General features: G+C 30.8%; 2 protein-coding genes across 5 annotated transcripts; both read right to left on the bottom strand.

Moving 5' to 3' along the window:
• Positions 1 to 439: 439 nt before the first annotated feature.
• On the bottom strand, positions 440 to 12,174 carry LOC123670787 (tubulin polyglutamylase TTLL5). 4 transcript variants are annotated; one of them, XM_045604337.1, is made up of 14 exons: positions 11,760 to 12,174; positions 11,546 to 11,697; positions 11,255 to 11,371; positions 10,585 to 10,868; positions 10,156 to 10,398; positions 8,835 to 9,111; positions 8,494 to 8,693; positions 8,206 to 8,441; positions 6,501 to 6,711; positions 6,015 to 6,224; positions 3,703 to 3,856; positions 2,314 to 2,464; positions 2,096 to 2,262; positions 440 to 1,962 (listed from the first exon to the last, which is right to left on the bottom strand). In XM_045604337.1, exons 2-14 carry the CDS (start codon positions 11,668 to 11,670, stop codon positions 1,809 to 1,811), a joined length of 2,529 nt encoding a protein of 842 aa, XP_045460293.1. In that variant the 5' UTR covers positions 11,671 to 11,697; positions 11,760 to 12,174; the 3' UTR covers positions 440 to 1,808. The 4 variants fall into 4 exon arrangements, with proteins under 4 accessions (XP_045460293.1, XP_045460292.1, XP_045460291.1 ...); XM_045604336.1 differs by having other exon boundaries at positions 6,501 to 6,720; positions 11,854 to 12,173; XM_045604335.1 differs by having other exon boundaries at positions 6,501 to 6,720; positions 11,760 to 12,171.
• A 72-nt stretch (positions 12,175 to 12,246) lies between these two features.
• On the bottom strand, positions 12,247 to 13,681 carry LOC123671301. Its single transcript, XM_045605051.1, has 2 exons — positions 13,465 to 13,681; positions 12,247 to 13,398 (listed from the first exon to the last, which is right to left on the bottom strand). The coding sequence occupies exons 1-2, from the start codon at positions 13,537 to 13,539 to the stop codon at positions 12,247 to 12,249; spliced, it is 1,227 nt and encodes a 408-aa protein (XP_045461007.1). The 5' UTR covers positions 13,540 to 13,681.
• Positions 13,682 to 14,072: the final 391 nt, after the last annotated feature.

Here is a 14,072-nt window from a genome sequence, read left to right as displayed (position 1 = left end):
GTCGTTATAATTAATAATTTGAATTTTTACTGTGTGAAATATTGTTTTGTTTCAAAGATGGACCCTTCTAAATAATTCACTTGCACCGAAGATAAGAGTTTGGATACTTCAGCTTTCAAGCTTAATACCGAATTCATAAAAAACTTAATTTTATTATATTAAAGACGTTGCATTTTATATTCCTAGTTCAATTTTTTTCGAAAATTCACATATTTCCAACTTCAATTGAGGAGCATACTGTGAGGTACCGAAATTCAATTCAGTATCAACAATTGTTTTTATTCAATAACGATATATTTTCAGAGAATAATAATAGATAAGATATCAAATAAGGTACTTCCTCGTTTTGAGTCATATTAAACAAAAATTGTGAAATTCATCTTTCTTCATGAACCCATTATTACTACTTCAGATTATAATTGGGGATAAAAATATAATGGCAAAGTTAGTAATTTTTATTTAGCCTAAACCTCAAGAAAATATAAAAGATTCAAAAATTGTTATCTCACATGAAACATTAAATAAAAATATTAATTTCACAAATATTCAATTATTCAGCTTTGAAGCGTATCGCACATGAATTAAAAATACTCGCAATAACTTACAAGATATAAATAGTGTATAAATATAAAAAATAGGTACCATATTGACTAGATGAGTGAAAACATGTTTTAATATACTGATTTCAGCCTCTAAATATAGGCACTACAGAAAATTAAGTTCTTCTAATACAAAAGTCCACTTCAAACTCCACAAAACTTTGCATTAAGAGGTGATAGTAAAAATGTATTAATATAGTTTCAAAAATGTATGTGTTAAAATTGCAAAATCTGAACTATTAAAGCATTTTGGAATGATTTTTTCAAGGCTTTTTGATGTAAAGGTACTAAAATTATTTATTCGATTCCTACAATTCATTTTTTTATGATGCAAACCTTTCATCAGATACTTTTTGAGTAACTATAAAGTAATAAGTGTGAATCTATTTTCATTCAAATGAAAAACAAAATTATGGTACTTGCTTATTTAGCAGATGTTAAAGCCTTGTGATTGGACTGATCCTAGATATAGCATTTATCTCAAAGCTTAAAGCGATTTTATATATTTCTGAATAAAAACCAGTGTTTCAATGAATCAACAATGCCAGTACATAATATTATTAAACTTAGAATATTCAAGTTACAATTATTTGTAATTTGACATGGAAGGAAACAATTTAGGCAGTACATTTTGTATGATAATTCAATTTCCTTAGTACTTTAGAGATTAATTATTGAATTCATTGAAATATATTTGAGTTACTTTGAAATTATTTTATTCATGTGAATTCAAAAACTTGATGCATAATTGTAATGAGCAACCTGATTTAAAATGTCCTCTTCTAAAACCTGAAAAAACATGGTACAATATTCCCAAGCTGAATTACAAGCGGATGATAAATAACGAAAAAAAAAAACAAGATAAAATTTCCATAAAAACAACTAAAAATCGCAAATAAATAATACTTATGTTAACTGAGTAATCTATTTCATATCACAACCTATTTGGTCACAGCAGCTCACAAATCAGTAGGAATCTGACAAATTGGCTTTCTTAGAATGATGACCAAATGTTGAACACATAACTTTTCACAAACACAGAATATCAAATTTAATGCCAAAACTGTTTTAATTGGAACTATAATAGGCCTATCTGGAAAGTAGAAAACCATTTGTGCGTATTAAACGGAAAAGAATCAAGTGAAAAAACCTAATATCCTGCTCCATCCTTAATTCCAATTATAAAAATGAATATGAAAACTTTAATGATTATGATTGTGTTGGTGCTAATTTCTCATTCTTGCTGGCTGATTGCTTTGGAACATTTGGAATATTCTTCAAAAGCCCTTGTATTCCTTGCTTCATGGCTTGAGGTACAGAATGTGTTGTTTGGTAAATTAAAACTTCCTCCAAGTCACATTCTCTAAAGAAACAGATAAAAGGAAACATATTTAAATATATAACAGTAGGCATAATAATTTACAAAAATTATAAAAAAAAAGTTTAATCATCGACAGATCAGTAGTTTGTTTTCAGAATACAAGTGATAAATTTACCTTGCATTAGCCAGAAACCTATCATACAATTTTTCGGGAATCTGACTTGGATACTCTGTTTTGTCAACAAAATATTCGGTTTCTTTATTATAAAGATAAATAAAATCATTAAATTGTTTTGCAATTATAGCAGCTCTGTCTTTTCCGCACAACTTCACACTTGGTATCTGGAAGACATCAGTATAATCAAGGATCACTGTGAATAAAACTCAACTTACCTTAACGGAAAATGGAGATCGCAAGTAATTTGATGCTTTCTGCAAAAATTTGAGCACAATTTCAACATGCTCCTCCTGATTTGGATCAGTAGAAATTCTGTGCAGAATCCATTCTAAGTAATGACTGAAGGTCTTTCTAGTCTCTCTTTGGCTGTAAACGGTGAATATATTGAATGCAATTCACATACCAAATGTCTTACAATGGATTGCACAATCCTCAAAAGTAAGGAAACTTCATCAATTTGGGAGAAAAAATGTAAATCCAACATTCTCACTGATTCCAATAAATTAAAGGAAAAGTTACGAAAGTTTTTTGCAAGCAACAGAGATTTCTTGACATTTGACAATTTAGGAGGGAGTTCACTATGGACTCAGTTTTCTACAAAGGTTGGAGTAGCCTTCTAAATATGACCATATTATCTATAAAGATTATATGGATGTAGTATGTATTAGTATAGTTAATTCAATCAGTAGAAAACTGAGGTTATATAGAAATATTTCATGTTACATAAGCTGATTTCTGCCAAAGCCCAAAACATTCACAATTGAACCAATCAAAACTATTTAATTATTCTATAATTCAATTCATTAGCGTTTCCTCACATTGTTGTTCTTATGATTATTGCTTGTTGCATATGGTTTTGACAAAACGAGAAATGGAACTGATGACGTTTGACTTGAGTCCGGTTTTCTATTCAATAAAATATGAAATATTACTGAAAAAATTAAAATACTATAGAATTATAAGAAAAGCGTTGACACTCAGAAAGCTTTCTAAAATTAAGATTCCAGCGAGTACAGGTAGGGTATATGATTTCCAAATCGAAGGAGATAAATATGGGGTCCCTCAAGGGTCCACATTGGAACCTACACTATTTTTATTTTATAGTAATAACCTTTCCCCAAACGGCCATTTTGACACTATCTCTATATGTCTCTGCTGAAAACAGTTCAGAGGAATAAATTATTAATACCCCCATCCACATGATGTATGTTATGCAGCAAATCATCCTGAGACCATACGATCTGATTTTTATCACCACTTCATTTTTCCTACTTTATTTTACAGTTCCTCTCAAATTCGTCCAAATTCAATCAGCTTTCACACTAGTTTATCCCTCTCGTGACAAGACCGTATCTATCGATTTAGAAACACGACTCAAGTTCTGAGAAATTCATTTGGTACATAAAATGTAAGAAATAATTTCCAATGATAAAATTTTGTAGAAGTTTTACAAAAAAAAAATGAATTTTTCGCCAAGGAAATGATTGAAACTTATATGGTTTCTAGACAATCCTACAATCTTTTATGGCTAACACTATGTCGTTTGAGGGTAGAAGTAAATGTTGGAATGGAAGAGAACATTGGATAAATTAAAATCTACATACGACATTCGTTTTCCATCCTTCAATAAACATATTATTTCTTTTCGGAGTTCAGCACATTTAGTATCTTTTAGTCGAGATGGACCAAGGGCTGATCGGTGACCTTGGGAAAGCATCCTTTCATATCTATCTTGTCTTGCCATTTGTGAAGTTCCCCCTAAACAAAAAATATTTCCTTGAATATTTCTAGCAAAATATCAGCTACAATCGAGGCAGTGTTGAGAATATTTTCTTCCATCCATATATTTGTCTTCTATGAGATGAGAGATAAGTGTGCCTTTATAAAGTGTCAATAATAACACATAACTAAAAGTTGAATAATATACTATTCAACAACAGTGTTAATGTGGTCTAATGAAAATGATCAATTAATAGGGCAAATTAAGTTAACCCTTAACCAAACTTCTATATACAGGGTGGCCACTTTTTCAATGGGATTGTATTGGTAACTTTTAAACCATAAGAGTAAGAAGGTCGGTCAAATGGAGAAAAAGTTGCATGCATAGAAGCATTATCAAGCAGTTCAAACAAATCGAGATTATCAGGGCCGGTTATTGAGATATCATAAGAAAAGTAAATTCTGTCATTTTGATTTTTCTTTTTTTCCCACTTTATTTCAAATATTATCAAAAAATGTTACAGGAATTTTTTATTCGACAGTAAATTGTTCTCAATTTGACGTAATCAGTTTTCGTATCCAACGTTTCGTGCTCTCTGGGCCACCCTCAACCTCATTTTTTTCAATACGGACCTGTATATTTTATGACACTTTTCGAAATAACTTTTAACGCTGAATTCAACGATAAATCATACAATGGCATTCAAAGTTGATTTTCAGGTGATTTTGACCCTTATCCAAAATTCTTTGGGTCGGATCTGTACTACATTTAGGTACCTTTAGTTTAATTAACAACATGCAATACATTTCGATGAGAAAATCAAATTACTCATCTTGGACTAAATGGAACATATCAGAATCAAATCAAGAAACAAGTAATAATTATTTACATATTTCAATTCATAATAATTGAACGAATTATCATTTAATGAAAGAAAAGTCGAATGATTATTCAAAAGTAAATGAAAATGAATGAAGTAAGTGTTCGAAATGTCCACCATTTTGTAAAATGCACTTAACGGTTCTGGAACCCATACTTCTTATACATTTGCTTATTTCATCTTCTTGAATACCTTCCAATACATTATCAATCTTCTCGCGAGAAATCACTATTGTTTGATTTGTCATTTGTTCCGTTGAAACAAATTACAGAATCGAACTTTATTTTGATATCATTACGATATAAGTTTTGCAAGGCTTGGTATTCAAATTTAAAATTATTGTATTCGCGTCTCTTGACTATTTTATTAACAGCAGTTTTTGATAAATTGCATTCACTACAGATCCAACCCAAAGAAAATTGGATAAGGGTCAAAACCACCTGAAAATCAACTTTGAATGACATTGTATGATTTATCGTTGAATTCAGTGTTAAAAGTTATTTCGAAAAGGAAATGATTGAAAAAAGTGTCATAAAATATACAGGTCCGTATTGAAAAAAATGAGGTTGAGGGTGGCCCAGAGAGCACGAAACGTTGGATACGAAATCTGATTACGTCAAATTGAGAACAATTTACTGTCGAATAAAAAATTCCTGTAACATTTTTTGATAATATTTTAAATGAAGTGAGAAAAAAAGAAAAATCAAAATGACAGAATTTACTTTTCTTATGATATCTCAATAACTGGCCCTGATAATTTCGATTTGTTTGAACTGCTTGATAATGCTTCTATGCATGCAACTTTTTCTCCATTTGATCGACCTTCTAACTCTTATGGTTGAAAAGTTACCAATACAATCCCATTGAAAAAGTGGCCACCCTGTATATGATTTGTTTTGAAAGATGGTGCTATCCTTGTGGACCTTGTTCGATAATTTTCCATTATTTATAACAAGCTATAAGGTTACCTACATTTAAATGACATATACCCTTAATTACTATTTGGTCTGCTATAATGGTAACATTTTAGCTATTTGTTACTTGATAATTGTTATGGATTATTTGATGCTGCATAATTCCACACTAAAAAATAGTGTCCTAAATAATTGTTACATAGAAAGAAACAATAACGACCAATGACATTCACATTATCAGAGGAAGATATGAATTTGTATGCTATTATAAAATTTATAATAAAAATTATATATCTTCAATGGATTGGGTCCTTAATCGATAGAAATTCATTATAGATAAAAACAAAGTAATTTTCACTAATAAAACATTAGTGTATTTTAAAAATTATAGAGTCAACATACCAGGTTTTGATTTTGATGTATTTTCATGATAATTTTTTTTTCTATCCAATGAACTATATCTCCCCTGAGTTTTCTCACTACTTTTGGGAAGAATAGAAATCTCTGGAAATAGTTGAGTAAAAATGACTAGATTCAAATTTTGCGAAGAATTGGATATTGCATAAACATTCTGGAAATGTGTCCCTGATATAGGTACTCCGGAAATAGAATCTGAAACAAAAAAGTCTGTACAATCATTTGCAAGAGAGTTGGTTGTTTTTGCTCAGCATTATAGCATACAATACTTTCCTATCAACATTATGATTATTTCCCTGCCGTATGATAGCCTGATATTTCTTAAATAAAGCATTGTTAATAATTGGTTAGATGTTTTTTACTGAATATCTATAACTTTCAATGCTTGTATCCTTGCATTGAAAATAAGTTATCTTCAAGGAATATCGCTAAGGTTTTCTAAATTTGATTATAAAGATGAATATAAATCACCTAAATACTGGGAATATTTTGTCCAAGTATCCATGGTTGGAAATATCCTCACAAATCCTCCTCTTCTTTCGAACTGTTGTTTAGACATCTTCACATATCGCATTTCTTCTGTTGATAAGGTCAGATTGCTGCCAGATAATCTATTATTTTGACTAGAGTATGAACTTCTTTTCCTTGGTAAAGTATTGTTTAATCCTTCTGCAGAATGTACCTGCCGACACTTTAATAGTGTATAATAATTTTCAGTAACTAATAGGGAGGAATAGTGCTGGACATATCACTAGATACAAGGTGTTTCATAATTGTGCAAACAAAATTCTAGGACGTATATTTTATTGAAAGGCGTAGATAAAACGAAAGTGGAGTGGTGAACTACGTTCTTTTTGTGGGATAATTCATCTTACACATTCATAAAAAATTCCGAATCTTGACTTGTTTCACATAAAAGAAAGTAGTTATATTATTAATTAATTATTATTTTTCTGAATTTAGAAGATGAATGTTTCTTCAAGTTTTTGAAAAAACTGTTGTAGTGTTGTGAAATGCGTTTAGGCATCAGTCTTCAAAACACCATTTAGATATATTGCGCAGGACTAATCATAAAATTGAAAGGGCAGTACGATTCCTTTCCAACTATTTGATCTGCCAACTATTGGGCGCCCATTAGCTGATTTTTTACCCTATATTCAATGTATGTTGTTTTTTGTGCAAGAACAAGCGCAGGGGTGAAAATGGAATTGATAACAAACTTGTTAATTGAAAACCTAGTTGAAGAGTCTATTAAACGAGTAACTTTGAAGAAAAAAGTTCGTAAATCTAAAGGATGTGATAACTTTCAAACCCTACTTGTCTAATTATAAGTATCAGGCTTCGAATAGAGAACTGTTTGTATAGACTTCAAATCATCATCTAAAATTTTTCTCTAAGAGAATTTTTGAGTAATATTATTTTGAAAATAAATAATTATATTGTCACACACAATATTTTGTGTCATTATAGAGTTTCTGGGATTCTTTTTTTTATTTATTCATACATTTTTTTTACAAATTCGCCAATAGCCTTTGACACATGATTTTTTTTTGACAGTACCGAAGATATCGAAAATAATCTATACATAATATGTATAGATTATTTTGTTATGGCTATAGCTCTCAAGGAATTTGAGACAAACATATAGAACAAACTACAGTTTTCTTCTTGTCCTAATTGTGTTTAGGATATTTGTTCAATATTAATTTTTATTTTCTCTTCAGAGTGTTAATTTTGGCTTATCATTTCCAATAATAAACTTACATAATCAAAGAAAAATTTTTTTAAACCCCCTAAAATTTTTACAAGTTACGTTTTAAAAAGTACAGAATGAAAAAATTGAATGAAAAGAAACTCATTTGTCCAGAGCTAGGAAAATATAAGAGTTATTTGCATAAAATTTGGAAAGAAAACAAACAAAAAGTAGTAAACAGAAGTTTTCACAGAGTATCGAAGAACATTTTTTATCAAGTAGATCATATAAAATAATAATTCTTCTACAAATATATGTTATAGTGTAATTTTCAAAGAAGGCTATAAAATAAATTTAAATACTATTAGAGTACCATTTGATAGAAAGAATATTTGGATCTATGTTGAATTTTTTTGTAGGTATTGAATTTTAGATTTAAACCACAAAGTTGAAAATGCAGAATTACATAATACATATACTTACATGTGGAAACTTCATCCTGTTATGAGATCCATTTCTAGAAGTTGTTCCCCCACTATGAGTTGGTCTTAAAATAGGATCTACTGCTGGTATTCCAACCAATGTCAAAAGATCAGCCATCATTGCAGATTTCAATCGAACATCTAACGGACTATCACATCCAAGAGACGGTGAAAGATTCACCTCTAAGAGCCACGGTTTGAAATTGTCATCAATTAATATGTCGAAACCATACAACTCTGAAATAAAAGTCAATCAATGTTATTTCATACCAAATAACCAAAGCATTACCAAAACAGTTACTGGGGTTAGGTACAAACATTCTACATGCTGAAACTATAGAATTTGCGGAAGCCAAAATTGCTTTAATCACTAAATCTTCTATTTGTAGCATCAGGTACTTAGTGTCTTTTCCTTCAGATTTTAAATGTCTGAGCAATGCGCTCAGAGTCCACTTATGTCCTACATTTTCGGCACTTGGGTCGTCAGATCTAAAAAAATGTTTTCATTCATCCATTTCAGATAATCACTTGAAAACAGTAAAATCCATTAACGATATTTGATACCCATTCAACTGAAATAGGGTTTTGAAAAAAAAGAAATTACTCTAAATAAAAAAAAAAAATACTTACTTGACGTAATCACTATGATATTTGTTGATACTGTAATTGCAGAGGTGCATACATGGGTTCCACAACTGCTTTGGACTAGGATCATATTTAACAGTTGCAAATCTAACCAAACCCTCCTCATATATGTAAACCAAGAGAGGATCAAAGGATGTTACAACAACATATAATCTTAAGTCGCACTTATGACCAGCAACCAGTAAAGGATTTGATATATATTTTGCCACAACGACAGGTTCTTCTAGAGGCACTTGATTTGGCGTTTCAACAATAAATATACCTGAAAAATTGATGACACAGTTAGAGTCACAGGATGTTTGCATATTATGAGTGTAGATGAGGTGCACCTGCTTAAATAATTCAGCACTCCATCCTGTATTTTGTTCAAAAGTAATATGAATTATTACAATCGATTTCGATCACAGAAAATCATTTCATATCAATTGATGGAATGAAATACTGCCAAAGTGCATATAAAACTAGGCATTACAGTATTATTGTTCTACATTAAGTAACAGGAAGCTTACATTTTGTGACACATTTTTAATTTTGAACCGCTAATTCTATAGTAGTGGTGGAAATTAAATTTCTACTTTGAGAGGTGAATTCATATTTAATATATAATTTTTAATTGACTTGGTCCTTACTTGGCGCAAATTCATTATAAACAAAATAAAAAAAAGATGAAGGATAATCTAATTTTGTAATATTATACTAAGTACACTATAATATTACATTGTAACTTTTGGATTTCTCTAACTGCTTTCTTGTTCAGGGTGGGCCAAATTGAACACTTTTGAATGGGAAGTTCTATTTCTATACTAGATAGACGAAAACTGATGTTGGTGTCTGAGGGCTAATTTTCATGAGAAACTCATTAGTCATAGTTACAAGGTTTTTTCGAAAATGATCATTTTCGAAATATTGCTGTCACTTTTTTTCGGTTGAATATTTTTCATGTATGACAAAACCTCTTCTACTGTGTACAAGCTTTTTCATATCTGCATTCAGGAAGGTTCAAACACAAAATGTAACATTCAAACCGTTGTAACAATAAAAATCAATAAATCATTATCTTTCCTTTTTTACTGTACGCAAATCAGTCAACTGACTTATGTCAGGCCCTGTTTATACAGGATACTTTTATCAATACCTTTAAATGAGCTTTTTGAAAGACCAATTTTCAGTACATTGTTGTCAAAATTTCTTATGAAATTTGCTTTTATAATTTTTAAGTAGAACAGAACGGGAATATTTTTTTCTGAATTGAATCATAGGTTGAATAATTTCAATATTTTAAATAATAAAACAAAATCATCCATACCTCTACCCCTACTTGAGGCAACAGGTTTCACAATCCAAGGCCCTTTGATTCGATTATGTGATTGACATAGTTCTCTATACTCTGTAGGCATCACAAAAGTTTGAGGAATAAAATCGAAATTTTTAACTCCTTTGGCATATTGCATTTTCTCAATATTTTTATACAATCTATCTTTCCTTGTTAACTCATAAGATCTAGGAAAATGGTTTACTCTCTGATGAGTACCCAAACTCCTTAACAAACCTAAAATGGATAAAATAATAAATAGAAGAACTCAAAGAAGCAATTAATTTATATGGGTTAAATTTAACAATAATTAGATTAAAATGATTCGATATGGAAAAGTTTTCAAACTGAGCTAATCATTAAAATTTAAATTTTTTTGGATAATTGAATATTTTCCATTGAACTTGGCTATTTTATCAGTACCTGGTTTCAAGTGTGATCCTGTCCACAACAAATTGAAATCAGATGAATTAGCTGCAACTTCAGTAACGCCATGGCAGTCTAATAGCTTTGACAGAAGTTTTGTTTCAGCTTGAAGTACTTTGTATGTTATGTGAAGCTTATATGCAGGTTTTTCCCTGATTGATAATTCAGTGGTATGTGCCAGTGCTGAACTTTTGAACACTAAAACGGCATTACGGGATCCTATTGGACCATAGAGTAGCCATGTATCAGGAGGAAGTGTTGGTTCATGCGTTATGATGTTACTAGATGAAGAATATAAGAGAATTAAATTAACTGAACTCATTTAGGTATTTCATGATTTGAGGGGTAGGAAGATCGTAATGAATATGGAACAAGTACATCAAATGAAACATGAAAAAATGAAATGAAAAAAAAAACATAAATTTTCAATATCTAGGTATTTTCATTACTTAAAATGCAAAATTAATACTGCTGAAATTAAATAGAAAAAGAATTATTTTTCTCCAACTTTCCTAAAATTTTCATTCGCATAAATAGTCATATATTGCATATTGCTTGCACATTTTATTAAGTGACCCCTTGTTCCAGATCCAAAAGATACCAGATACAAATAAATCATATTATTGAAAATAATAATAAAAACAGATGTAATAGGAAATGGAGTAACCTGTCAAGATTGAATTTCTCTTGAAGGAAATCCTGGGATGGGCAAGGATCTAGGAGGTCAATATCTTCCTTCCAACTGTTGGAATGCCAACAAAATATTTTCGGCTTAGATTTCGTACTACAAAATAATTCCATGGAATTATAATCAAGCATATATCCAAATAAATCGAGTGTACTTTTGTAATAAATAAATAATAGTTGAATTAATTGAAATATCTGATTCACACTCGAATAAAAAGGATAGATTGAATTATGGATTGTTTAGGGCATAAGATCATATTGTAGATATTACCTGTTCAGTTCCGGAGGTGGAAGTCGAGAAATAAAACTATTTTGTGATTTGATTGTATCAGATCCTTCGTCTTCATTCTCATCGCTCTCAATTTTAGAAAAGGAAACGGTGTCACAGTTTTGCATTATGATATCTCCGACCTTAAACTGGAACTGCAGAAGTTAAGAATTAATTCCAGATTAAAGGTGGATTAATGAGAACTATGATAACTTACATTTTGATTATTTCAAATAAATCAATTTTTATTCAATACATTTAAAGTGGAAATGAGATGATACACGGAATTTGACAGAACTTTTAATTTTCACCTGTATTTTGGCACCTAAAGAGGTTAGTTCGCATAGAAGTTCCAGATCACTTTATGGCGCTCGGACTACTCTCTAACAAAATTTTTTTCGTTTGGGGAATCCCCGGTATTTTCGCCTCTTCAAATTTGCCTAAGAAACCGCATACATCTCTAGTAAGATTATTAATTCATTTGGTTCTTTTAACAACAAATTGGAAATGTTTGTTTTAACTTTGGAAGAAGAAATTATATTATTGATAAAATAATACTTATAGTTGCTGAACAATTTCAAAGCTGTTATAGTTATCAACAAAATGAAACTTTATTTGAATGAAGATATGAACTGACAGAGTTGAGATAAATGTGCGAAGCCAGCGATTTCTTTTGGAAGTGACATGACTCATGCGCTATAAATTTAACCCAACTTGTATATAAAAACAAAATAAGGATGTAAATGACATGTCCAGTGTATAGGGCATTCCAAATCACGTGACCCAATATGGCGTTTGCCTACTGACGCCATGTTTGTCTGTTGTCTGTTGGCGCCAATATTCAAATCATCAGGGTCATTTTCCTTTTTTATCATAGATATTGGTATGGTATCTTTAAAAATATTGAATTTATTTTTTAACATGGCATTTGTTCTTTCCACATGTATTCTTACATGAGCTATATGTCTTGTAGTCTCAATATCCAGAGGATGTAACTGCTTTTTACCCTTCGTGAAGGCAGGGATAACCAATTTACTTTGTAAAACTCCTAAAGTTTCTTTTATTAAGAAACCCCTATCAGCTGAAACAATATCCCCAGGGATATGATTTAAAAAACCACTGTTCTCAACAATTTGTTTGTCTGAGGTACGCCCACCCCATGCCTTACTAATATAGCTTACTGTACCTTGTGGTGTAATTCCTATTAAAAATTTTACAGTGTTGTGGTGTTTATAATGTGACCAGCATTGCATCTGTGTTTTTAAAGACGCGGGTTTTTCAATAAAAACTTCAAAACAATCTAAAATGATGGTTGTTTTATCTTGAAATGCTTCTTGGAAACAAGATGGTATATTTTTGGAGGCCACTGAACGCTCAGGCCATATTATTAACTGCTGTAATGTTTTATGGAGAATATCTATGACCTTTTCAAAATATGTTGAAGCAGTTGATCGGGAAATTTTAAAATGAAAGGCTAAGTCTCGAAAATGTAAATTTAATCTTAACTTAATTAGAGTTAATATTAACAGATTGAAAGAACTGAGAGCAGTAATACTTGTTGTGGGAATATCATCTTCTATAATCTTATATAATATACCTTCTACAAAAGTATACGAAAAACCTGTATAGTAAATCCATTTGATATCATTACTAGGATCGTCTCTGAGACCAAATGGCGATGTGTCAATTTTTTTTTCAAGTCTTTCTATCGTTTTTGAGGCAAAACTCAATTGGTCGAATTTCAAAGTTAATTCTTCCATAGTAATGTCCGTCTGAGATGCAACCCCAGTATCGAAGTTACTACCATGGCCTGGGGCCTCTGAATTAAGTTCGACATCAATATCTGCGTGTTCAATCTGCAAAAAAAAAGTGTTTATTTCCTTTGCAAAGAATGATATAAATGTGTTGATTGTATTACTTACGCTCAATTTCCTCTGTTTATCAAATCTTCCTTTCCTCTCAACATCAGCCTGTTTCCTATGAGATTTGTGCCCCATTTTCTGTGATGGAACCCAATCCGGATGATTTTCATCTTCCAAAGCAGCAGGTTTTCCTAGAGGCAATTCAGACTGGTGTAAAATACTTTTAATGTAAATATCATTATAACACTTGGCCACTTAGGTTGATTTCAACTATATCACTTACAAGTTAAAAATGTTTACTGCAGACTCTCTGATTCTTTAGTTTCGATTCAGTAAGATCGTCCCTCTTAATTGCTGCTATCCATAGTGCCCTACGCCTTTCAGACAATTCGTTTTTATCCGTAAGAAACCTGTGGCTTAAAACCGCAGGCACTGAAAAGAATTTTACATCATCCCTGTTGAAACGACTTCTACAATCAACTACAAGGCATGTCAAAGGCATTTTTTCGTGAGAATACCACTAATAAGCTCTAAACAATATGAAAATCATTTGATGCAGTCACGAAAACAAAAATCTCACAACTTTAAGATCAACTTATAACAGAACAATATGAAAACTCAATGACAACAAAACAATGTTTATAAACATTGGCCTACAGCCGCCATAT

This window comes from Harmonia axyridis, chromosome 1 (genome assembly GCF_914767665.1).
Source record: "Harmonia axyridis chromosome 1, icHarAxyr1.1, whole genome shotgun sequence".
Lineage (NCBI taxonomy): Eukaryota > Metazoa > Arthropoda > Insecta > Coleoptera > Coccinellidae > Harmonia > Harmonia axyridis.
This window is presented reverse-complemented; position numbering and strand designations above follow the sequence as displayed.